The sequence below is a fragment of the Nicotiana tomentosiformis genome, chromosome 9, assembly GCF_000390325.3.
Source record: "Nicotiana tomentosiformis chromosome 9, ASM39032v3, whole genome shotgun sequence".
Taxonomy (NCBI): Eukaryota; Viridiplantae; Streptophyta; class Magnoliopsida; order Solanales; family Solanaceae; genus Nicotiana; species Nicotiana tomentosiformis.
In genome coordinates, this window is record NC_090820.1 from 6110278 (window position 1) to 6136526 (window position 26249).

The 26249-nt window shown below is 41.2% G+C and overlaps 1 protein-coding gene and 1 non-coding gene across 2 annotated transcripts; one reads left to right on the forward strand and one right to left on the reverse strand.

Annotated features, from left to right (window-relative positions):
• Positions 1-11053: 11053 nt before the first annotated feature.
• On the reverse strand, positions 11054-11368 carry LOC138898338 (uncharacterized). Its single transcript, XM_070184397.1, has one exon. The coding sequence runs from the start codon at positions 11366-11368 to the stop codon at positions 11054-11056; it is 315 nt and encodes a 104-aa protein (XP_070040498.1).
• Positions 11369-12788: 1420 nt separating this feature from the next.
• LOC117273408 (small nucleolar RNA R71) lies at positions 12789-12891 on the forward strand. The gene has a single exon (XR_004503418.1). It is a non-coding gene; the product is annotated as a small nucleolar RNA R71 (small nucleolar RNA).
• The last annotated feature ends 13358 nt before the right edge of the window (positions 12892-26249 follow it).

Genomic DNA, 26249 nt, shown 5'->3' on the forward strand with positions numbered 1-26249 from the left:
TCTCTATTTTCCATTATTGATGCATCATATCATTACTGTTTGGGCTGCTTATCATGATTTTTGAGAGCCCAAAAGACTGGAGAGGTTGATGACTGAGTGACGTCGAGGGCTTAATTGTGAGGATATTTATGGGATCGGGTTGCATGTCGCAATATGTTTCATTGATTTATGCCATGATTGTCTTGTTATAACGCTTGGGCTGCAGGAGTCCCTCCAAAGTCTGTACATACCCCAGTGAGCGCAGGTACCTACTGAGTGAGAGTGCTGAGTGATTGAGAGGAATGAGTGACTATGAGGAAAGAGTGATTGTGAGGTTGCAGTGAATGGGATGATTGAGTGACTGTTGCTCTAAGAGGATCTATTGATTTCATTATTGTTGTACTTCAACTATCATATATCATTATTTTGGAAATTTCAGAAAGACATTATCTTCTGTTTCAGCCGAATTTGATATGAAATTATTGTTTGAGTTTTAAATGTTGAACTTGAAAGCATGCCTACCTTCTTATGTTGGAAGTTACTGTAATTGGACTTAGCTATGAAGCTCTTCACTATCTTCAGCTCTTTATTTAGTATTGTTACTTGCTGAGTTGGTTGTACTCATACTACACCCTGCACCTCGTGTGCAGATCCAGGTACTTTCGGACATGACGATTGCTAGTTTTATGAAACTTTATCCGTTGGAGACTATCGAGGTAGCTGCTTGACGTCCGCAGACCTTGACTCTCTTTCCTTTTAGTTTTTGAAAGACATTATTATCATTTAGATGCTCATGTACTCAGTGACACCCAGTTTTGGGAGTGTTTGTATCAGTATTTACGAGATTTTATTATTGTATTTAAATATTATATTTTCAAACTTAAAGGAAATTGTGATTTATTGAGGTTGTTGGCTTGCCTAGTATTAATATAGGCACCATCACGACAGGTGTGATTTTGGGTCGTGACAAGTTGGTATCAGAGCCTAGGTTACATAGGTCTCATGAGTCATTAGCAGGTTTAGTAGAGTCTTTCAGATCAGTACGGAGACGTATGTACTTATCTTCGAGAGGATGCCGAACCCTTTGGAAAATTTCAGTCTCTTGTATTTTGTTGTGCGAATTTGTTGGTTTCGAAAACTAAATTTCTGTTATTCTATTCTCTCACAGATGGTGAGGACACGTACTATCGGATCGGATGGTCAGCCACTAGTACCATCAGTTAGTGCCACGAGAGTTCGGGGTCAAGGTAGAGGTCGAGGTATAGCTCATACAAAAGTTGGAGCAGCACCTATAGCACCACCAGTTGCTCCAGCTCAGGAGAAGATTCCAGATATAGCTGAGCCGGCATGACCAACTCAGGCACCAGCTGTGCCTATTGTGATTCCAGGCCTTCAAGAGGCTTTAACACAGATATTGACTGTTTGCACTGGCCTTGCTCAGGTGGTTTCAGCTCAGGCCAGGGGAGGTACTCATACCCCTATTACCCATACTCCAGAGCAAGTAGTGCAGGGACTTCAGATACCGGGGGCACTACCAGCCTAGCCGACTGCAGCTGCTCAGGCTCCGGTAGTCCCCGTTATGGTAGATGATGAGCAGAGGAGACTTGAGAGATTTGGGAGGCTTCTACCTCCATCATTTAGCGGTGCTGAGTCAGAGGATGCTCAAAGTTTTCTGGATAAATGCTAGTAGATGCTTCGGACAATGTGTATTCTGGAGACTAGTAGGGTCTCATTCACTACTTTTTAGTTTTCCTGGGCTGCCTTCGGATGGTGGGAGGCTTATGAGAGGTGCAGGCCAGTCGATGCAGTACCACTTACATGGCATAAGTTCAAACCCTTAAAACATTGGGAAAATAATAAAGTTATATGTAAATTAGATATAATAAACCCAGAATATATAATTAAAATAGCCTCAATAGAAGCCACAAACCAAGATCTAGAAGACTTTAAAATCCAAATAAAAGAACTTACGAATTTAGGTGTAATTAGACGATCTATATCTAAATATAGGTCAGCCGCTTTTATGGTAAGAAATCATAGCGAAATAGTAAGAGGAAAAGCAAGAATGGTAATACATTATAAAAGACTTAATGATAATACCAAAACAGATGGATATAAATTACCCGATAAAACAGAACTAATAAATAGAATACAAGGAAAAAAGATATTTAGTAAATTTGATTGTAAATCAAGATATTGGCAAGTAAAAATGCATGAAGAGAGTATAGAATAGACAGCATTCACTTGCCCTGAAGGGCATTTTGAATGGCTAGTAATGCCATTTGGACTAAAGACAGCACCACCTATTTTTCAAAGAAAAATGGATAGTATATTTAGTAGAGTTTGATTTACGGATGATTCAGAGAGATTTGGGATACTTAGTCCCTGAGATGGAAGCTTAAGTCTTAAGATTTTTACCATAGTCGGAACTATGTGAAGACGACTCCGGAATGGAATTTTGATGATGTCAATAGCTCTGTATGGTGATTATGGACTTAGGAGCATGTCCGGAAAATTATTTGGAGGTCCGTAGAGGAATTTGGCTTGAAATGGCGAAAAATGAATTTTTGAAAAGTTTGACCAGGGGTTGACTTTTTGATATCGGGCTCTTTAATCTAAGGTCTGATGGAACCTATTGGAGGATGATTCTCTACTGCGTTTAATATAGATTTGCCTTTGATTTTTCTCTACTTGTTCAACTATATTTTCATTGTTGTTAATTGAAGAGCTCTCAATTAACTATGCCTATTTAGTGTGTATATTGCTCGAGAGAGAGTGCACATTTACGTAGTTGTTGAGCAACACCACTCCTAACGTAGTTGAGAGATCAATACGAAGGGTTTAAAGGCAGGATTAGAGATAATGAAGCCTTGGTGCGATTGTCGTGAGCGGTAAATTAGTGTCAGCTAGCGTAGTTCGAGAGAATATGTCTAGTAAATTATAGTAGTTACTAGAGAGAGAGCTACAACACTTAAAGTACTCACGATCAGTAGAAAATATTTAGGCGAATTTATAGGAAATGTAGCGGGGAAGATTCCGACTTTGATGATTCCTTCCGGTGTTCCTACACCTAAAACAACACAATTTAGCTCAAATATCGCACAATAACTCATTAGACCAACAAAATATAGGGCAAGTAATGTGCTAAAAGTAAAGTATTTTGGCATCACATCACCACCCCACATTTAAACGTTACTCGTCCTCGAGTCAACCGCCAATTCCTAGAGCACTTTTTTTTTCTTTTAGCACATCCGAAGCACACCATACCTATGACTATGGTTGATAGCAACAATTAAACTTTAGCATATGTCTTCGACACACATTTTCCTTTACTTTATTCCATACTTCAAATCTTTATTCAACAAAAGGACAACATGTTTCTAACAATCCTAACCTCACAAATCGACTCAATATTACAATGCATTCATGGCTTGAACACTTAACATCATAGACAAATCTAATAATGTCACCTATCCCTTGCAAAATCATGTGCCCTCATAACAAGAACAAGAGACTAAATTGAATCCACACATTCGAATCAAATGCTCAAATATATTTTAAGGATTCTCATATATCAAAGAAATTCCTCACTCTCACAAAGAAGTCACATGCATGCACAAAGTACCATAGGCTTGCCCATTATGTAAACCTCTACTAATGTAGGCTTGCTTGATTTAGGACTTTTTATGGTTGTAATGTTGGCTTAAGGACGGGTATGATAAATTTAGGAATAATGACTAACCCTCCTTAACACTTTAACAAATCACATAATTAACTTTACGCTCAAATTCTTCAATCCATTTCAATTTCACAAACATTATCACCTCCAAAAATATTTCCTATTTATTTAAGCACCACATTAATTCATAACACTAGCAAGGACAAGATATGTTTATTTTCCTTTGCTACATACTTTTTTTCTTTTTTTTTTTCTTGTCAACAATACATTTTTCTACCCTTCCTGCTAGTGGTGTATTCCTTACAATACAAGTGCACCTTTCTTTCTTTCATTGGTTCCACTCAAAAGCCACCAAAGTTTCATCCTTACTTCTTTTACTGCTCATTTTACAATTAAAGTGCTTTAAGAGGTAAAAGGATCAAAATAATGATAATTAAGAATAAAAGGGTATAGGCTTGTAATGTGATTACCAAATAAAATATTTATAGGCTCAAAAAGGTTGACTAGGGATAATTTTTATTGTGGTAAGCATTAAGCTCAAACAAATCAAAGAAAGACTAATATCATTTTTCAAATCGAGCAAAACCTAAAATTTCGCTTCAACTCACATGCCGGGCAAGTTCTGAACTCTAATGCAGTGACAGAGACTATACAATTTCTCACCACACATGGCACATGACTTACTAAGGATGATTCCATATATATTCTCCAACAATTGTACGTATTCACAGAGCCACAAAATATTAAGCATCAAACACAAAGTGACACAAGCCAAGAAAATGAGATATAGGCGTCAATAAACATGTTATTACTCAACAAGCCATAATAAACATTTTTAAACCATAGGGAAAGTACTACACATGCTAGAGCCTAAATATGCTACTATCAAATTAGTTAAAGGCGCCTAGCATTTCTCATTTTTTTTTCTTTTCTTTTATTCCCTAAATTCTATTCTAATCTAAAGACAAAACAAAAACTACTACCCGGTTCAACTACATCCCGTGGAAAAGAACCGATGCACAAAGAAAAACCACGAGGGATTATTACTATCTATAATAATAAAAGACCTATATATATATTGTTAGACTTAAGTCCCTCAAGAAAACTGCCTAAGAGATCCATCGTCGGGAGAAGTCCAGTCATTTTATTTTATTTTATTTTAATTTTATTTTAAAAAAAATAAAATATGGGGAAATACGAAAATAAAATAAACATTAAACTCACAAACTAATTAGTTCATCTAATTTTTACAAATGTCAGAGAATACCTTCCACCCCACACTTAGAGCATGCATTGTACTCAATGCATATATAAATTCATAAATACAAAAACATGTAAGGTGGTTGGAAAAACTCCCTGATCAGTCATCGTCCTCGCCCTCATCGTCGAAGGCTCCATCTGTACCTGTCCAGTCCTCATCCTCTGCTCCCTCAGCATCATCACCATCATCCTCGTCAGGCTGCTCTAGTTCAGCCTCGGAACATACTGGTGTGTTGACATCCACTTTATCTGGGAGTCGCTGCCCATCGCCAAGCCTAACTAGCTATTGTGCATGAGGATTGAGCGGATAACGCTCCTCCAAGGTGGCCCTCTCCTCAGTAGTGGCCGGCCTTCCCCCAATCCTAAGCTGTAAATCCATCATCCCATATAGATGTGCTATAAAGTTGTCATCTCGAGCATTGCGCTCGACACCTGTCATTGTGGCCATGACATTCTCCTATTTAACCCGTATGCTTGTTATGTTCGTTAGTCTGAGGGGTGGAGGGTTTACTATATCAAAATCTCGCTCCTCCTCTACCTCTTCTTTGCGTAGGTATTGAGTCAACATTTTGGCGTAGCATAATTTGTCAATGCGCTTGCTTGTTCTCACCTGGGACATCTAGTAGCATATTAAGTGGCCCACATTCACTTTATGGCTAGTCACGAGGAAGTACAACACGCATATCCTTTCACGACTTATAAAAGTCTTATGATTGCATGGTAATAGTCGTGTGTTGATCAATTTTAGCCACACATGAGCTTCCGGCTTCATTTTTTTCTTTGGAAATTTCCTATGGCGTTGGGTCTTCTTGTCACGAACCCATGCAGCCACAAAATTGACACCACAGAGAGTGTGTCTCAATGCCAGATATGTAGGACGGGTGATAAAGTTGTCCAAGGGTTGTTGTGGAACATCCGGAGCTCCCACAAAATTGCATATAGTTGTTACCAAAAAATCGATCAACCTACCTATAATAGGCACCAGTTGCTAAGGATCATTTGGATCAAAACCGGCATAAAATTCCCGAACAAGGTTGACATTTATATCCCCGGTGTTTCTGAACACGTAGCTTAAGACAAGGTCGTGAATACCTTTCCAATTTGATTGGTACTTAGCTTGTAGGTTCCGCTCATGAATAACTGACTCAGAATGTATATGTCTCGACCAACAAAGCTTATAAAAAGCCTTGGCAGACTGAGGTATGCTCTTCAGTCCAAATTCTCGTTATCCCTCAGGTTGTGGGCGTGTGGCTGCTATAGATGCAACTGCTTGCAACCCTTCAACTTGGCTTGAAGTGGCCTCCCCACCTTTTCTCTTTTTCTGTGGAGGTCTAGAAGAAGCCCTGGCCTTAGTCGGAACAGTAGCCTTGCCCTTGCCTTTACCATTGTCATTTTTAGGAGGCATACTTGTACCTTAGATACTTAGGAGGATTGGAGTGTTCTTCAATTGATGTCCCAAGTGATTGAAAGACATGATGAGCGAAGGTCTTCAATGAAATTTGTGTGTGAGGGGAAGGGTGTGTTTAGTGAGGTATGTGTGTTTGTGTAGTATTTTAATATAAAGAAGTTGGTAAACAAAGCTTAAAAAAATTAGAAGGGAAAAGAGACAAGGAGTGAGGTGAGATTAATAGAAAAAAGTCAAGTGTTAAGTTACGTGTATGTGTGTTTGTATAGTTGTTTAATAGAAGTAAGTTATAAAACAAAGTTTAAAAAATTATAACACACATTACCTGGCGACGTGAACTCCCAGCGAGAAATTTACCTGGTGAAGCGAGCTAATTAGCGAGCTTACAAGTAGGCGACGCGGGAGCGGAGAAGCAGGCGACGCGAGGGCTGCCGCGAGGTGGACCTCGCTACAACCCATGCGATGCGAAGTTCATAGCGAGCTGGTGGTCTGGCTGGGCGAGGTTCGATGCGTGGTATTAAAAAGCAAAGAAAACTAACCTCACGATAACCCGTGCGATGTGAGGCAAAAGCGAGCTCTATCTCACTGTAATCATTTGTGAGGCGAGGCTTAACACCAGGTTTTGCTCACTGTATCTCTTGCGACACTAGCTTAAACGTGAAGTAATTACCTAGCAACGCAAGCTGGAAAGCACGCTGGGCAGCAGGCGATGCAAGCAGTGCCACGAGATTGACCTCGCTTAATCCCTCGCTGGGAGACCTGGCGACGCATGGTGTTTACCAAGAAAGGGAGTGGTTCGTTGTTCTTAGGCTGGTCAAGCTTCCAAGCGAGCAATGGATAGTAGGTTTACAACAATGGACAATAGGTGATCTCTGAAGCGTGCATGGGGGCTGGCCAACTGAGTTTTTACAACGAAAATGGGAGATGGCTAGGCGAAACCAATAGCGAGCTAAACACATGGCTGGTGAGGATTTCAGCGAGCAAAGGACTATGTGAGGCGAACCTGGCGACGCAAGCTCCCAACGAGAAACTTACCTGGCTAGGCAAGCTGCGAAGTAGGCGGCGTGAGTCATAACGCGAAGTTATTTCCTAGCTATGCGAGGTTTGCTACCAAGTTTTGCTCGCTGTTTCCCTTGCGACGTGAGGCTGCCGCGAGATTGGTTTGGCTATAACCCTTGCTAGGCCAGCTCTATAGCGTGCTGAAGACTGGGTGACGCTAGCTGGAAATCACGAAGGGCAGCAGGCGATGCAAGTTGTGCCACGAGGTGAAATATTTGCAATGCGAGGTTTGCTTCCAGGTGGGTTTTGCATTTAAACTAGGTGACGCGCGGTATGAAGCGTTGTTTGGAGCGTACGCATGTAATTTTGTATTTCGTTTTGTGAACGACACCAAGCGTCATGACTTTCCATCGTGCTCCATTACATGTTCAGACACCAAGATTTAGCTAAAAATTTGTTAGTGCATAAAACAAACGAAAAGTTATAGTTAAGCTAAAATAAACTACAAATTGGGTTTCCTCCCAACGAGGGCCTGATTTAATGTCACGACACGACTCATGCAATCAAACTTCAGGTTCACTCAACAATTGAGGGTCCTTTAAATGAATCACCGATACAACATTTTCCGCATTTATGCCAAGGTAATGTTTCAACCTTTGCCCATTAACTCTAAACCCGTTGGTTCCATCCTCGGATTCAATTTATACAGCTCCACTTGAGAGTACTTGCACCACTCTAAATAGTCCCGACCATCTAGATTTTAGCTTACCCAGAAATAGTTTCAATCTTGAATTATACAACAACACGACATCTCCAGGTTTGAAAATCCTCTCTTGAATATGCTTGTCGTTCATGATCTTCATTCTTTCCTCGTACAACCTGGTTCTTTCAAAAGCATGGTAACGGAACTCATCGAGTTCATGAAGTTATGTGACTCTACTCGTACCAGCGGCCTCCAAGTCAAGATTTAATTGCCTTAATGCCCAAAAAGCTCTATGCTCTAGCTCCATCGGTAAGTGACACGCTTTTCCAAACACCAAATTGTACGGTAACATACCAATTGGAGTTCTGAATGCAGTGCGGTAGGCCCATAGTGCATCATCCAATTTTTTTGCCCAATCAGTCCGAGTAGCATTTACAGTTTTGGTAAAAATACTCTTGATTTCTCTATTTGACACCTCAACCTGACCACCTATTTGTGGGTGATACGGAGTGGAAACCTTATGGCCACGCCATATGTTTCCATCAACTTTGCGAAGGCTCGGTTGCAGAAGTGAGTTACTCCATCACTAATGATCGCTCTTGAAGTTCCAAATCGGGTGAAGATATTTTTTCTTAGAAAACCAATAACTCCCTTTGCATCATTTGTTCGGAGTGTTACAGCTTCTACCCATTTCAAGACATAGTCTACTGCTACTAGTATATATTTGTTGCTGTATGAGCTAACAAATGGTCCCATAAAGTCGATTTCCCATACATCAAATACTTCCACTTCATGGATTGGGTTCATGGGCATCTCATGTCGACGGGAATATTCCTCGTACTTTGACACTCATCACAACTCTTTACCTAAAAGTGTGCATCTTTAAACAACATCGGCCAATAGAAGCCCGACTCCAAAACTTTAGCAGCTGTCCTTACTCCTCCAAAATGATCTCCATAAGGCAAAGCATGACATGCCTGCAAAACAAAAGCTTAGTCTATCTCGGGAATACATCTCTGAATCATGTTATCAATACAAATCCGAAATAAATATGGTTCATCCTAGAAATACATGCGACAATCACGAAAGAACTTTTTTTTCTGCATAGAAGACAATTCATATGGAACAATACCGCTTGCCAGGTAGTTTGCAATGTCGGCATACCATGGCACTTCCTTAAGTCTCATGGCTAACAATTATTCATCTAGGAAAGTCTCCATGATCTCTTTCACATCAACCTTCATTTCAAATCCTTCAAGCCTGGACAAGTGATCGACAACTTGGTTTTCCGTTCCTTTTTGGTCATGAATTTCCAAGTCAAACTCTTGTAGCAGTAGAACCCATCAAACCAGGTGCGACTTTGCTTCCTTTTTATCAATTAGGTACTTGAGAGTAGCATGGTCAGTATAAATAATTACCTTCGAGCCTATCAAGTAGGACCAGAATTTGTCAAATGCGAACACCACTGCTAGAATCTCTTTTTCTGTCACTGTGTAATTTAGTTGGGCGCCATTCAATGTTCTACTATCATAGTAGATTGGATGCACGTTTTGGTCTTTTCTCTGTCCAAGTAGTGCTCCCATGACATCGTCACTTGCATCACACATCAGCTCAAACGGTTGCTCCCAGTCGTGTGCAACTATGATAGGTGCAGACACTAGCCTCTTCTTCAATCCTTCAAAAACTACCCTGCGGTCATCAAAAAACACAAAAGGGTGATTTATTCCAAGCAATTTACACAAAGGGTTAGCAATCTTGGAAACATCTTTTATAAACCGCTTGTAAAAACCGGCGTGACCAAGGAAACTTCTTATTGTCTTGACAGAAGTGAGTGGTGGAAGCTTCTCTATTACATCAATCTTGGTACGGTCCACCTCAATGCCCTTACTTGACACTAGGTGTTCCAAGAATATACCTTCATGTACCATAAAATGGCATTTTTCCCAGTTCAGCACCAGATTAGTCTCCATACATCTTCGCAACACTCTTTTTAGATTTCTAAGACAATCATCAAAAGAATTTCCCACCACTAAGAAATCATCCATGAAAACCTCCATTATATCCCCATATCTGTGAAGGTGGCCATCATGCACCTTTGGAATGTGGCGGGTGCATTGCATAGGCCAAACGACATTCTCCGAAAAGCGCAAATGCCATATGGACAGGTGAATGACGTTTTCTCTCTATCCTCCGGGGCAATAGATATCTGGTTGTACCCCGAGTATCGATCCAAGAAGCAAAAATGGGACCTCCATGCTATCTAGCATCTGATCAATGAACGACAAGGGGAAATGATCTTTTCGGGTGGCCTTGTTCAATCTTCTGTAGTCTATGCAAATTCACCATCCTATGACTATTTTTGTTGAGATTAATTCATTGTTCTCATTTTGCACAACAGGTATCCCACCATTCTTTGGTACCCACTGAACTGGGCTAACCCAGTTGCTATCTGAGATGGAAAAAATAATTCCCGCATCTAACCACTTGATCACTTCTTTACAATTTCCTTCATGTTAGGGTTCAACCTTCTTTGATGTTCTCTAAAAGATTTGTGCCCTTCTTCCAGTAGAATTTTATGCATGCAAAAGGCCAGGATGATACCCTTAATGTCTGCAATAGTCCAACCAACTGCATTATTGCACTCTTTCAACACTTGCAAATGTTGTTCTACCTGCACATCTAACAAACCAGATGAGATAATAACAGGTAAAGTCGAATTAGGTCCCAAGAAAGCATACCTGAGGTGAGATGGTAGCGGTTTCAGCTCCAATTGCGGTGGTGCTTCGATCGATGGCTTGGCTGGAGGGTTCTTTCTTTCTTCCAAGTGTAAAGGCTCAAATTCGTGCTCTCTTTCCCAGTACCCTTGCCCTTGAAGATTTAACACCCATTCCGCCAAGTCCTCACCATTTACTTCTTCTAAGTTCATAAGGCAGGCTGTTAGAGGCTCTTTTGCATTAAGTGTCTCATCATCTTCCTCCATGATTACATCCACCGTGTTTAACAAAGAGCAATTTGGAAACTCACCGGGTTACCGCATAGACTTTTGCACATTAAATGTTATTTCTCCATTATTCAGCCTCATTTTTAGCTCCCCCATTTCACAATCAATCAGAGCTCTCCCTGTGGCAAAGAACGACCTTCCCAAAATTATGGGAATCTCCTCATCAACCTTGCAGTCCAAAATGACAAAATCTGTTGGAAATACGAATTTTCCAACTTGCACAAGTACATCGTCAAGTATACCTGATGGCCTTTTCACCATTCGGTCAGCTAGCTGCAGTAACATGGATATGGGCCTTGCTCTTCCAATGCCTAACTTTTTATAGATAGACAATGGCATCATATTTATACTTGCTCCCAAATCACACTATGCTTTGGCAAATGCATAGCTACCTATGGTGCATGGAATTGTAAAGCTTCCAGGGTCGGATAACTTCTTAGCTATAGGTCTTGATACAACAACACTATAAGTCTGTGTCAACGTGATAGTTGCCAAGTCTTGGAAGTCGAACTTACGAGATATCAAGTCCTTTATCATTTTTTCATAAACGGGCATCTCCCTCAGAGAATCAATTAAAGGAATGTTTACCTAAATTTTCTTAAACATTTCCATAAATGTTTGTACTGTTCACCCTTCTGATATTTGGCCAACCTCTGCGGGAAGGATGCCAGAGGTCGCTTCTTTGCTCTAGCTTGAGTTAGATCCTGCTCAGGCACTTTGTCTAATGCCTTCTCCTACACTTTCTCAGTCTCCTCCGCAACCTCTTTTTCCTTGTTTATTTACTCTTGGGCTGGTTGCACTCTTACTTCTGTTAGTTCAGTTGACTCATCTAACTCAATTGGCACTGTCACATGTGTTTCATATGACCAGCTCTCACGAGCAATTTCTTGCTCTAAATCAAGATCCATTTCTCAAGCTCACCGCCATAAGCTGATTCGGGCCCTGCTCCTTCAGATTGACATGTGTGTATGCAGGTAAAGTCCCTTAGGGATGATTATTCAGAGCCATATTTATATGCCCTAATTGAATCTCAATGCCTTTTATCGCTGACTCATGTGCTTCCACCTTCTCTTGCTTTTTTTCATTAGACCCAATCAGTTGCTGCAACATTCCTTTAATTTCAGAAAACCCATCATCTTGTCTCACTAGTTGTTGTTGCTGAGGTTGTTGATAAGCTAGTTGCTGATTTTGCTGATTGTACCCCTGTTGCCTTTGGTAAGGTACTACTTGACCCTGTGGTCGCATAGCTCCAGTATTGTTAGTGTTATTGTATTGTTGATGTGCTAGTGTATATTGCTGATATTGATGCCTCCAATTCTGACCACCTTGCCTTTGGCCTCCATAGTTGCCCACATAGTTCATGTTCTCTTGATAATTCTGGTTGTCACTTTCACCACTCTACGAATACACGTATGGTTGGTTAATGCATGGTGTACATAATCCCCCATTAGCCGTGTCAACTATGTGTAACTTTTTCTGGTCTGATTCATTAATCTTATTGGTGGGGATACTCATTTGTGTCATCAGAGTAGCCATATTCTCGGCTATGGAGTTGTTCGGGTCCAATGCTACTGAGTGAACTATAGGGGTGATTGTAGAGTCTCTTGTCATCCAGCCTGAGTTTTGAGCCAATTTATCTAGCAAGACTTTACATTCTCTAAATGACTTGCTCAAAAATGCTCCACCTGCTGAAGCATCAACATTGGCCTTGAAATTATAAGCCAATCCCATGTAAAACCGTTGTCTCAACATCTGATCTGGAATGACATGATGTGGACACTTGACCAGCATACCTTTGAATCTCTCCCACGTTTCTTGTAACGTTTCACCTGGTTTCTGCCTGAAGCTCAATATCTCATCAACCTACTTGACAGTCTTATTGGGCGGGTAGAACTTATTCAAAAACTGTTTGACTAATACCTCCCAAGTTTTGATGGAATTTATTGGGAGCAAATTAAGCCAAGTTTGGGCTTCTCCTGTCACTCAGAATGAAAACAACATCAGTCTTATTGCTTCCGGTATCACATTTGGTTGCCTTTGTGTGACACAAATTGACAAAATTCTTTTCAAATGCTGCTGTGGATCTTCAATGTAAGACTCGGAGAATAGTCCCTTGTTTTGCAGCAAATGTAGCATGTTATTTGTGATTTGAAATGATTCCGCTTGTATATGAGGGACTGCAATTGCAGTTGCCAAATATTTAGCAGTGGGTTGTGCCCAATCATACAAAGCTGCTTCTGGCACAAGAGGTGCCACACCCTGATTATTCGGGTCATTCACATTGTTTCGATTGTTTTGATTATCCAAAGCGTCACCCATGTACGGTTCAATTTTCTCTCTTGGGGTGATATTGTTGTTTGTCCTTCTTGTTTGCACGATTTAATTCCTTGAAAGCTTTCTCAGGATCCGGTTATGCTTCAAATAATTCACAAGTTCTTGAAGAGTTTCTAGGCATACACCTATAACACACAAGACCACAAACGTTAGAATTTCAATGTAATGAATAAAAATGGGGAAAATTAACTAAACTAAAAATTCTAGCAATTCTTATAGTTGTAATTAGTATCAATGTTGCTTCCCCGACAACATCACCAAAATTTGATCACGCCCAACTATGCTTTATAAAAAGGACTAACCGGTCGTTGCAAATATAATCCGGTTTACAAGTCCGAAGTCGAATCCTACAGGGAAATGATGTGTTAATTACAACTAATAGTTTTGCACGAATTCAAGCAATCAACCTTCAGAAATATTATATAACAATTCGAGAGTTTACTAACTAAGATCAAGGTATCAAAGGCAAATCTATATTAAACGCAGTAGAGAATCATCCTCCAATAGGTTCCATCAAACCTTAGATTAAAGAGTTTAGCTACTCATAAATACAACCACACTCCACATAATGTTCAAAGACATAAACTACAAAATAAAGAGATAAATTAAGAGAAAGCTCGTTTTGATCCTTGCTTCCAAGTGTTCTGCAACCTTTTTCTTCTCCAAAATAATGTCCAACGCTAGAATAACTCATTTGGAGAGTATTTATGTCAATTCCCCGGTCCAATTTCGGGTTTGGGTCTTTTAACCCACGACTTTTAATTACCATGCTACAAACCTCGCGAAGCTTGGTCTATAGCACGGTCAACCTGGCTATAGACCTCGCGAAGCCTGGTCTATAACGCGGTAGACCTGGCTATAGACCCCGCGAAGCTTGATCTATTGCGCGGTCGACCTGGCTATAGACGTCGCAAAGCCTGGTCTATAGCACGGTCAACCTGGCTATAGACCTTGCAAAGCCTGGTCTGTAGCACGGTTTGGATACTTGATGCTTTTGTGCTCTTTACTTGTATTTTTGTCCTATTTTTGTGCAATTTTCATTTGATGATTCCTTTCGATGTTCCTACACATAAAACAACACAATTTAGCTCAAATATCACATAATAACCCATTAGACCAACAAAATATAGGGCGAGTAATATGCTAAAAGTAAAGCATTTTGGCATCACATCACCTACCATTATATAAATAATATTAAAGATCATATTTGCATATGTTTAGTCAATGGAAATATTTTCTACAAAAGGTAGATCTTAAGCCTATTACAGGTAAGTTTTATCATTTTTACTTTTTTATTATTCAGCTAGGCTACTTGGACTCTATATTTATTCTACTCGAACTTATTTGTAGAATTAAGACCTCGTTTACCATAGGAATGAAGTATTACCTCAGTTTTTAGCATATTCATCTTCCTAATTGATCTCTGATCCGCTCTTCCTCTCAATTGCTGAATGATTTTTCCTTATTTTCTCATAACAATTTATCTTCCTCTCGTAGCATATATCCCGTTAAATTAGTCAAAGTACACCACAGTTATCCAAAAAATAATTCGGGCAAACACACTTGTTTTACACTAATACTAGTATTAGTGTAACAATCCGACAGATCGTTTTGAGATCTAGAGTGTCATTCAGCAGTTTGAGGCCTTGAGTAGGTTCACTTCAGGTATTACGACTTGTACGTGTGGTCGGAATTGAATTTCGAAAGTTCAGAGTTAATTTGGAAAGAAAATTCTCATTTCGAAAGCTTTAAGTTGGAAGAATTGACTAAGGTTAGACTTTTGAGTAAACGATCTCGAAATTGGGATTTGAAAGTTCTAACAGGTTCGTATGATGATTTTGGACCTGGACATATGTCCGGATCGGGTTTTGGATGACCCGGGAGCATTTCAACGCATGTTGTGGAAAGTTGGCATTTAAGGAGGATTCTCATAAATTTGGGTTGAAGTGTATTTTATTGCTATCGATGTCCATTTGGAATTCCGACCCTTGGAATTGTTCCGTATGGTGATTCTGGTCTTATGAGCACATTCGGATGTGGATTTGGAGGTCCGTAGTCATTTTGGGGTCATTTGGCGAAAGTTGGAATTTGAAGATTTTTGGGAAGTTTGATCGAGAGTTGACTTTTTGATATCGGGGTCGGATTCTGATTCTGGAAGTTGGAGTAGGTCCGTAATGTCAAATGTGACTTGCATGCAAAAGTTTAGGTCATTCGGGCGTGTTTTGATAGATTTTGGCATCGAATGTAGAAGCTTGAAGTTCTAAAGTTCATTAAGCTTGAATTAGGGTGTGATTCATGATTTTGACATTGTTTGATGCGATTTGAAGGCTCGAATATGTCCGTATGGTGCTTTAGGACTAGTTGGTAGGTCTGGTTGAGGTCCTAGGGGCTTCGATTGGATTCTGGATGGTTAACGGATCAATTTTTGGACTAAAGGAAAAGCTGGAAAATCTGGTTGCTAGTGTAACTGCTTATGCGGAAGATTCATCATAGAAGCGGCCTCACAGAAAAAAGGAAGTGGACCGCAGAAGCAGCTGGGAGCGAGCTGGTCAGACGCCACATATGTGAAGGATTTCCCGCACCTGCGAGATTGCAGATGCAGCCGTTGGAGTGCGGAAACGGAAAGAGAGGCGCAAGTGAGCGAGCTCATAAGCGCTTGAGGCTCGCAGAAGCGAAAGCACAGGTGCGCTATTTGGGGCGCAGAAGCGGGGACTGTTGGGTTGTGCTGAAGCCGCACCTGCGATGGATTATCCGCAGGTGCAGAGCCACAGAAACGGTTAGTGGACCGTAGGTGCGAGATGTCGTTGGGCAGTGTGGTTTTATAAAAACGGGATTTGGCCCATTTTCTCTCATTTTTCACATGGTTGGGGTGATTTTGGAGATCTTCAAGGGGATATTTCATCAAGCATCACAAGGTAAGTGATTCCCACCAATTACAGGTTACATACATTGTTTGTATAAGGATTTAAACATGGAAATTAGTAGAAATTGTGGGGGTTTTGGTAGAAAACCTAGAATTCGCACGAAATTGGATATGGAATTGGGAATAAATCATATATTTGAGTTCATAGTGTTATGGGTAATGATTATCTTCGAAATTTTTTGGAATCTGGGCATGTGGGCCCGAGGGTGACTTTATCGACTTTTTTGAGCGGAGTTGAAAATTGTTATAAATTGATTTATAATGAGTATTAAAGTATGTATTTATGGATTTGCATAATTATTTACTAGTTTTGGAGCGACGGGCATCGGTTTGAGCCGTTACAGAGGCTTTGGAGCCGGTTATGAAACTTCACAGTGAGGTAAGTCTCTTTTCTAACCTTGTAAGAGGGAATTAACCCCGTAGATGGATCAATTTATTATGTGCTTCTATTTGTGGGGACTGCGTATGCACGAGGTGATGAGAGTACGTACGTAGCTACTAATTATGCTTAAGTCCGGGTAGTCTAGGACCCAAATCATGTTGTTCTCGCGTTGTTTGCACCCTACTTGTTAATTTAATTGCGTAAATCATATTGGAACTTGATAAAAGAATCGTAAAAGGTTAAACATCATTTACTTGAGTTTTGGACGGGTCATTTGACCGATAATGAGAATTGGTATTTCTTTGAATATTAGCCCCTTAATAAATCTTGAGTTGGTTGTTTTAATATATTTTCTCTTCTTGTAGAGCGGGCTGATGAATGGGGATTTTGACTACTTATTAGCATATTTTTTCTTTCATTTTAGTCCAAAAGTGCTTAATTATGTTCCCGAAAATCGATGAAATATGCTTAATTGTAGGAATGGTAGAAAATGAGCCTCAACGATGAAATCCAACGCAAGAAGGAGTAATTTGAACCAAGGACAAAAACAAGCACAAGAGCTCTAAAGTGCGGACAACAGATTTTCATTTGCGGCCGCAGATTGTGAAGAAAAGGCCATCAGAGATCTGTGAGAAGTGTGGTCCGCACATGAAATGTGCGGCCGCAGAAGCAAAGCAAGACCAAAGTTCAGAGAACATGCATATGAGGTTCAATGGAAGTGCGGGCCGCACAATAAGCAGACGATCAGCTATGCGGTCGCAGTTGCATTTGTGCGGTCCGCAGAAGAGTAGCTCCATGCCGGGTACTGCCAAATGAAGGGTATGCAAGTACTATAGTCCCACCCCGTATTAGGGCGGAAAACTTCCAACGTGATGCTCACTTTGCTCGAGCAACAAGGGTTCTTCACCGGTGCACCGAGTCAAAATGCATATAAGCATTTGAAGGGGTTCATTGATATGTGTTGGGGAAGCAATCAAACAAATGTCTTCGAGGTTGCTTTGAGGCTAAGGCTTTTTCCCTTCTCTTTACTGGAGAAAGCTTTAGATTGGTTGGAACGTTTGACAAATCATTCCATTCGTACGTGGGATGAACTTGCGGAGAGATTTATTTCAAAGTACTTCTCTCCCTGGAACATGGCTATTCTTCAGGATGAAATACTACCATTCAAGTAAGAGCCTAATGAACCACTACACGAGATATAGGAAAGATATAGGATAATGGTGAAAGAGTGCCCCAATAATGATATGGAAGAGAACATGATTCAACAAACTTTCTATCAGGGGATCAATACCACCAACCAATGTATAATGAATCAACTTGCCGGTGGAAACTTCATGACTACGCCTTATGCCGAGGCGTGTGATATTTTGGATGAGATGGAGGATACTTCATCGGCGTGGAAATCTAGAGCCAATGTTCCACAAGGTGACCCAAATATGATTCTTCTTCATAAAGAGTTACATGACCATAGGCAAGCCATAGCCAAGTTGACAACCACCATGAACCAATTGGCAAAGGCTCAACTTTAACAAGTGCAAAACCCGAGGCAAGTCAATGCTATGGAGGGAGTCAATATGATGGTAAACAAGAGAAGAACAAGAAGTCCACAAGTGCAACAAAGAGTGGATAATTTTGTGCAAGATGATAGTGGGTATGATCAAGGAGATTCTTATAATGATCAAGATGAAGAGGTCCAATATGTGAACAACTTTCAAGGGCAAAGAAACAATTCCCAAGGCCCCAGTCAACAACAATGGAGACCTTCGAATAATCAAGGCAATTGGAATTCTAGCAACCAAGGAAATTAGAATGGTGGAAACAATCAAGGCAATTGGAGTGAAAGCAACAACCAAGGGAATTGGTAAAATAATAACAATCAAGGCAATTGGGGAGGTAACAACCAAGGCGGGTGGAACAACAACCAAGGAAATTGGGGGTCGGGTTTTCAAAGGCCCCCGATGTACCAACGACCGAGCAACCCACCTTCTTATCCTTCTCATGGTCCTAGTTCCTCCAAAAATGAAATGGGTCGTATTGAGAACATGTTTGAGCAAATGATGGAGAAGAATGCCGATTCTGATGCGCAATTTGCTTCACACAACACATCAATCCGTAACTTAGAAGTGAAAATGGGTCAAATCTCTCAAACTTTTAATTCTCGTCCTAAGGGGCACTACCAAGTGATACGGTGGTGAACACGAAAGGTGGGAACCCAGCGGGGCATGCCATGGCCGACACTACAAAAAGTGGAAAAGGTAGGAATGCACCTACCTCAAGTCAAAGGCAACTTGTGAATGATGAGCAAGTGGTAGAAGAAGAGGAGATTCCGAACAATGTTGTGCAAGCAAATGATGAAGTGCGGATTGATATTGATGACACGGTGGAAGAGACTCAAGAGGATGTGAACCCATCTAGGGATTATGTTATTGACATATCGGAATCGGTGGTTCAAAAAGTTAAGGCACCATTTCCTAATACATCACCTCCCTATCCTCAAAGGCTTGCCAAGGAAAATGGCGATAATCAATTCAAGAAGTTCGTTGACATGATGAAGAGTCTCTCTATAAATGTGCCATTAATTGAAGATTTAGAGCAAATGCCCGGATATGGTAAGTTTATGAAGGACTTGGTGACAAAGAAGAGATCGATGAATTTTGAAACTATCAAAGTCACTCACCAAGTGAGTGCAATTGTGCATTCGATGGCTCCAAAGTTGGAAGATCCTGGTACTTTTACAATTCCTTGTACCATTGGAAGCGCCGAATTTGCAAAAGCACTTTGTGATCTTGGGGAAAGTATCAACTTGATGCCCTATTAGGTTTTTAAGACATTGGGAATTGGGCAACTAAGACCCACATCTATGAGACTATAAATGGCCGATCGTGCAATGAAGTGACCGTAGGGGGTGATTGAGGATGTATTGGTTTGAGTTGACAAGTTCATTCTCCCGACAGATTTTGTGATTCTTGATTGTGAAGTGGACTATGAGGTTCTGATTATTCTTGGTAGACCTTTCCTTGCTACGAGGAAGGCTCTTGTTGATGTGAAAGCCGATGAACTGACTTTCCGGGTGGGTGATGAAAACGTGGTGTTCCACGTGTGCAAATCTATGAGGCAACCGAATAACAATGACGTGTGTTCGTTTGTGGACTTGGTGACCGATGTGATTATTGATGATACTAGTGCCGTGATTAATGTGGGTGACATGTTAGAGGCCGTTTTGCTAAATTTTGATGATGATGAAATGGATGGCTTCATGGAATGTGTCAATTCCTTGCAAGGGATGGGGTCATACAATTATGCACCTCGGAAACTTTCCTTGGATCTCGATAATAGGAAAACTCCTCCTACAAAGCCTTCAATTGAAGAACCTCCTATCTTGGAGTTAAAGCCATTGCCTCCACATATCATGTATGAATTCCTTGGCCCATGTTCTACTTTATAGGGCATTCTTTCCTCTTGTTTGACTAATGTGCATGTTGACTCTACATTGGCGGTGCTCCACAAGAGGAAGAAAGCTATTGGGTGGACTTTGGTAGATATTCGGGGAATAATCCCCGCATTTTGGAGGAAGATGCCAAACCCTCCATTAAATATCAGAGAAGACTCAATGAAGCAATGCAAGATATGGTCAAAGAGGAGATCATAAAGTGGTTGGATGCCGGGGTTCTCTACCCCATTTCTGACAGTTTGTGGACTTCTTCGGTGCAATGTGTTCCGAAGAAGGGGGGCATAATTGTGGTCACCAATGATAAGAACGAGTTGATTCTAACAAGAACGGTGACCAGATGGAGGGTGTGCATGGACTATCGGAAGCTAAACAAAGTCACAAGGAAAGACCATTTCCCACTACCCTTTCTTGACCAAATGCTTGATCGGTTGGCTGACCGGGCATTCTATTGCTTTCTAGATGGATATTCGGGCTACAATCAAATCCTTATTGCCCCGGAAGATCAAGAGAAAACAACTTTCACTTGTCCCTATGGCACTTTCACTTTCAAGCGGATGCCATTTGGCTTATGCAATGCATCGATAACTTTTCAACGGTGAATGATGGCGATCTTTACGGATATGGTAGAGAACTACCTTGAAGTCTTCATGGATGACTTTTCGGTAGTCGGGGATTCCTTTGATGAATGTTTGGAAAATTTGGATAAGGTGTTGGCAATATGTGAAGAAACGAACTTGGTGTTGAATTGGGAGAAATGTCATTTCATGGTCGAGGAGGGTATTGTCCTTTGCCACAAGATTTTGAATAAGGGGATAGAGGTCGACAAGGCAAAAATAGAGGTGATTTCTAAACTTCCACCTCCAATATCCGTGAAGGGCGTGAGAAGTTTCTTGGGTCATGCGGGGTTCTACCGACGTTTCATAAAGGATTTTTCCAAAGTGGTGAACCCCTTGTGCAAGCTTTTGGAGAAATATGCTAAATTTCACTTCAATGATGATTCCATGAGAGCCTTTGAATTGCTCAAGTTCAAGTTGACAACTACTCCCATTATCACCGCCCCGAAGTGGAGCATTCCTTTTGAGCTCATGTGTGATGCTAGTGACGTGGCAGTTAGAGCAGCTTTGGGGAACCGTATCAACAAGATCTTTCATCCGGTCTACTATGCTAGTAAGACCATGAATGATGCCCAAGTCAATTACATTGTAACCGAAAAAGAGCTACTTGCCATTGTGTTTGCTATTGAAGTTCCGCCCTTACTTGATGGGTACAAAGGTGATTGTCCACACGGATCATGTGGCACTTGATTACCTTATGAGCAAGAAAGATTCAAAATCTTGGTTTATGACATGGGTGCTTTTGTTGCAAGAGTTCGATATAGACATTCAAGACCGAAAAGAAAGTGAAAACCAAGTGGCGGACCACTTGTCTCATTTGGAGGAGTAGGGGAGGCCACATGATGGCCTTGAAATCAATGACTCCTTCCCCTATGAGCAAATTTTGGCCATTTCAATGAAAGATGTGCCATGGTTTGCGGATCTATCAAATTTTCTCGGGAGTGGTATCATCCCGGATGAGTTCTCTTCAAACCAAAGGAAGAAGCTCAAACGGGATTGTCTAGACTATTATTAGGATGAAACATACCTTTTTCGGATTTGTACGGATGGAGTGATTAGAAGATGTGTACCGGAGAAGGAACAAGTTAAAATTCTTGGGGCTTACATTCTTCTCCGTATGGTGGTCAACATGGTGGAGCAAGAACGGCGGACAAAGTGCTAAGTTGCAGTTTCTATTGGCCCACACTCTACAAAGATGCAAGTGATCTAGTCAAGTGTTGTGATGAATGTCAAAGGGCTGGTGGAATCTCAAAGAAAAATGAAATGCCTCTCATCACTATTTTGGAAATTGATATTATTGATGTGTGGGGCATTGACTTCATGGGACCTTATGTGAGTTCTTATGGAAACACCTACATCTTGGTAGCTATTGATTATGCGTCAAAATGGGTTGAGACCGTTTCTCTACCCAACAATGAAGCAAGAAGTGTGGTGGCATTTTTGAAGAAGAACATCTTCACAAGGTTTGGTACTCTGTGGGCTATAATAAGCGATGGGGGGTCGCATTTTTGTAACAAAGCATTTGACACCTTGCTTAGCAAGTATGGTGTCACTCATAAAGTTACGACTCCCTATCACCCACAAGCAAGCGGTCAAGTGGAAGTCTCCAACCGGGAGATAAAGAGTATTTTGTCCAAAACAGTGAATGCTAATCGGACGGATTTATCAAAGAAGCTTGATAATGCACTATGGGCTTATTGGTCTGCTTTTAAAACTCCTATCGGGATCTCTCCATACCGGTTTATGTTTGGTAAAGCTTGTCATCTTTCGGTGGAACTTGAGCATAAGGCCATGTGGGCTTTGAAAAAGTTAAATCTTGATTGGGATGCAATTGTCACCTTGCGGGTTGCACATTTGAATGAACTAGATGAATTCTGGTACCACGCATATGCAAGTTCGTCTTTGTACAAAGAAAGAATGAAGTACCTTCATGAAAAATACATCCTAAATAGGGAATTCAAGGTGGGCGATCTTGTTTTATTGTTTAACTCACGATTGATGTTGTTTCCCGGAAAGCTGAAATCCAAATGGAGTGGTCCCTTTGAAATTGTGGGTGTGACACCTTTTGGTGCATTGGACTTGAAGAACAAAAATGATGAGGTATTTCGAGTCAATGGTCACCGGGTGAAGTATTAATTGGGACAAGCTGATGATGGTCATGTGATGGAAGTGATTCATTTGAAGTGATGGTAATATGCGTCGTGTCACGACTTTAAATCAGATGCTTTTATGGGAGGCAACCCATGTTTCTTTTTCTTTTTCTTTTCTTCTTAGATAGGTTTTATTTTGTGCTAACTGGATTAGAAGTGTGTTGCAGGAATGTGTGTGCTTTACAGGAACTGGGCTCAGAAAAATTGGCTAAGTAAAAAAAAGTGTGGACCGCACAATTCTTGGTGCTGCAGTAGAAGGCAACTGCAACTGCACAATTCTTGTGCGGACCGCACAAACTGATTTGTAAAATTGCAAACTCTCTGAAGTTTGTCTGTCAGAGAAATGGCCAAAGTGCGGCTGCACAAGGAAATATGCGATCCGCACATGTAAATCTGCGGACCGCACAAGGAATTCTGCGGCTGCACTCGTCTCTTGAACCCTCAACAAATCTCGTATAGTATAAATAGTAGCCCTAAGGCTAGTGTTAAGACTTTTCATTATCTGAGAAATTAAAACAAGGGACAAAATCTTGCACACTACTGAGTCAATCATCCGCCACTTAATTGAGCATCTTAGATCATTCCTTAACACCACTTCATCACTGGTATGTTCAAATCATTTATGGAATTCTTTAATTTTCTTAGTTAGTTTATAATTTAATTGTTATTTTAGACCATTTGTCAATTTCATATCTATGTGGGATGTAATTTGTGTTAGGTAAACTCTTAGTTGCTATTTGGGGAATGGGTAATTGGTTTATCATGTTTAATTGCTACTACCATGTCCAATTTGTGCATAAAATTGAAACTCTAAAGGACTGTGCTCGATATAATTTTAAAATGTGCAGCCGCACAATTACAAGGAATTGTGCGGTCCACAGAATTTCATGCTCAGGGCATTTGGTTTGGCAAAAGTGCGGACCACGCTTGAAATTGTGCGGTCCGCAGAAATTCAATCGCGGCCGCAGAAAAGTGTGTGCGGTCGCAGATCGGGGCATTCTCTATTTTCAGAGAGTTGCCATTTTTAAGGTATTCACTGTGCGGTCTCACTCAAAAATGTGTGGTCCGCACTTTAGATGTGCGATCGCACTAAATATTGTGCGGACCACAGTTTAATCTCTGCGACCGCACTTTCTAATTGTGCGGTCCGCACAACCCAACCTACGGCCGCACTTGCAATTGTGCGTACCACACTTCCCCAACCTGCAACATGTTATGTTATGCAACTTTCTGCTTATCTGCACTTGAATAAGAACTGACTCATGCTACTGTTTTGTGCAGAATATGGTTAGATCACGTGGTCGTGGTGATACATCAAAGGGTAGGGTGAACCTTCCAGAGGCAGAGGCAAAAGCACTTTACCCTTCGCCCTCCAAAAGGTAGTCAGTAAGAAAACCATAGCAGGCCGAGGTAGACAGTCGGAGCCCTCTGAATCAAGTTCATATGCCCTGTCTAGGGAATCATTAGAGGGCGACTAAGTGTAAAGGCATCATGTTATGCAATCACAACCACAGTTGCCTTAGGACAGATACCAACTGAGAAACGGGCCTACCTCTTCTGAGAACACTTCTGAGGGGTCAGAAGGTAATAGTCAGGCTTTAGAGCCTTCATCTACACATGCCTCTGATGCACTTTCTACCACAATAGATATTGATGATCTCCCAAATGATGGACGAGGGGTGATACCATAACAGCCGGCCTTGAGAGGTCAAAGAAGAAAGAGATGTGGGAAGATAGATTTATGAGTCTGGCTACCTTTACGAGCTTCCAAGAGTGGTGGCCGACAAGATCGCTCACTCTTGAGCTTCAGTTTAATTTGAAAGAACTTGATAAGTATAACCCAGAAGTATTGAGACAGTTTAGAAAGAGAAAGGGGTGGATGTGGTTCACCTAGAGTGTGAAAGATGCCAAGGAATACCTGGTCCGGGAGTTTTACGCCAATGTGGCGCATATAAAGAAAGAGGCCAAGATAACAAAAGTGAGAAACCTAAATGTGAGATTTGATCAGACCACCTCGAACACATATTTAAGGTTTGAGGATGTGGAGCCTGTGCAATACCTAGATAAGTTAGCAATAGGAGATGCAGTTCAACTATGGCTAGCTGAGATTCTTGCAGCTCCGAGGCCGCCTCCAGCATAGATCATAGCAGGGGTTCTAATTCAGCAGAACACCCTAAATTTTGAGGCAAAGGGATGGAAAACATTCGTGTGTAGCAGACTAGACCCATGCCGAAATGAAATAAACCTTCAAATTCAGCGGGCAGTGCTAGTCGGCTCTATCATTGTCGTGATGTCGGCAAACATATCTATGGTCATCAGGAAAGGTGACACCTCCTACTCGTATCCCAACACTATCACTGAGTACCTTACATATGCGGGGGTGGAACCAAGGGATTTTGACATCAAGGTGAGGGCGAAGATGCCTTTCTCATGGTATTCTTTGATGGATGGTGGACATGCCATCTACTACTGCAGGCTAGTCTGACGAGCCTGCGGGGGTAGCTGCTAGGACAGTTGACATGCCATCTACTTCAGCAGATCCTTCTGATAGTGCAGCAGCTATGCCTCTACCTCTTTCTTCAGGTCCTTCACCATTAGTGCCTTCCATATCAGTTTTGAAGTAGGTGCCCATGTCCACTCATATACTATCTACGCTGCGAGTCTCCCAAGCACTGGCGAGCCTCAACAACTAGATGCAAATAGCCACTACAAAGATGACTGACATAGCTAGTGTTGTTGCAGCACAGTAATCCATCCCGGCACCCCAGATACCTTCGATAGTGGAGGACACATTGAAGAAGATCTTGGAGAACCAGAACACTATCATGAACACCCTGGTAGCACATGGAATAGTGATTGAGGAGCTTGGGAAGTAGGTATAGAAAATGAAGAAATCCCAAGCGTCCAAGAAATCAGTTAACAGACTGATGATTGAGGTGACCAAGATAGCAGCAGCTGGTGACCTTCCATTTGATATGCTGTTGGGGACAGATCTAGCAACACCAGTAGATCCAGCCATACCATCAGCACCAGTGGCACCAGTCTGAGGATCCAGACATGTCTACCTACACTGCTGAGGCAGTGCGATAGATGTTCACTAACCCAGCTACTCCCAAAGCGGAGGATGATGAGATCCAGTTAGAGGAGGCTGAGGGTGGTGACGCTGCTATGTACACATAGATGTCCAAGGCCACATAGGGAGTCCTCTTTCTTACCTTTCCTTATTCTTATTTTGTTAAGCATTGGGGACAATGTTTATTTTTATTCGGGTAGATCTATTTGATATTTGGATAATTTGACATTTGGTTTGTAATAACTGATAACATTTCCCTTTTTCTTTTTATTATGTATATAGTCTTCTCTCTCTCT

Bases quoted from the DNA above. Each gene is read 5' to 3' on its own strand.
- LOC138898338 (XM_070184397.1), bottom strand. From the start codon at position 11,368: ATGATGCCATTGTCTATCTATAAAAAGTTAGGCATTGGAAGAGCAAGG.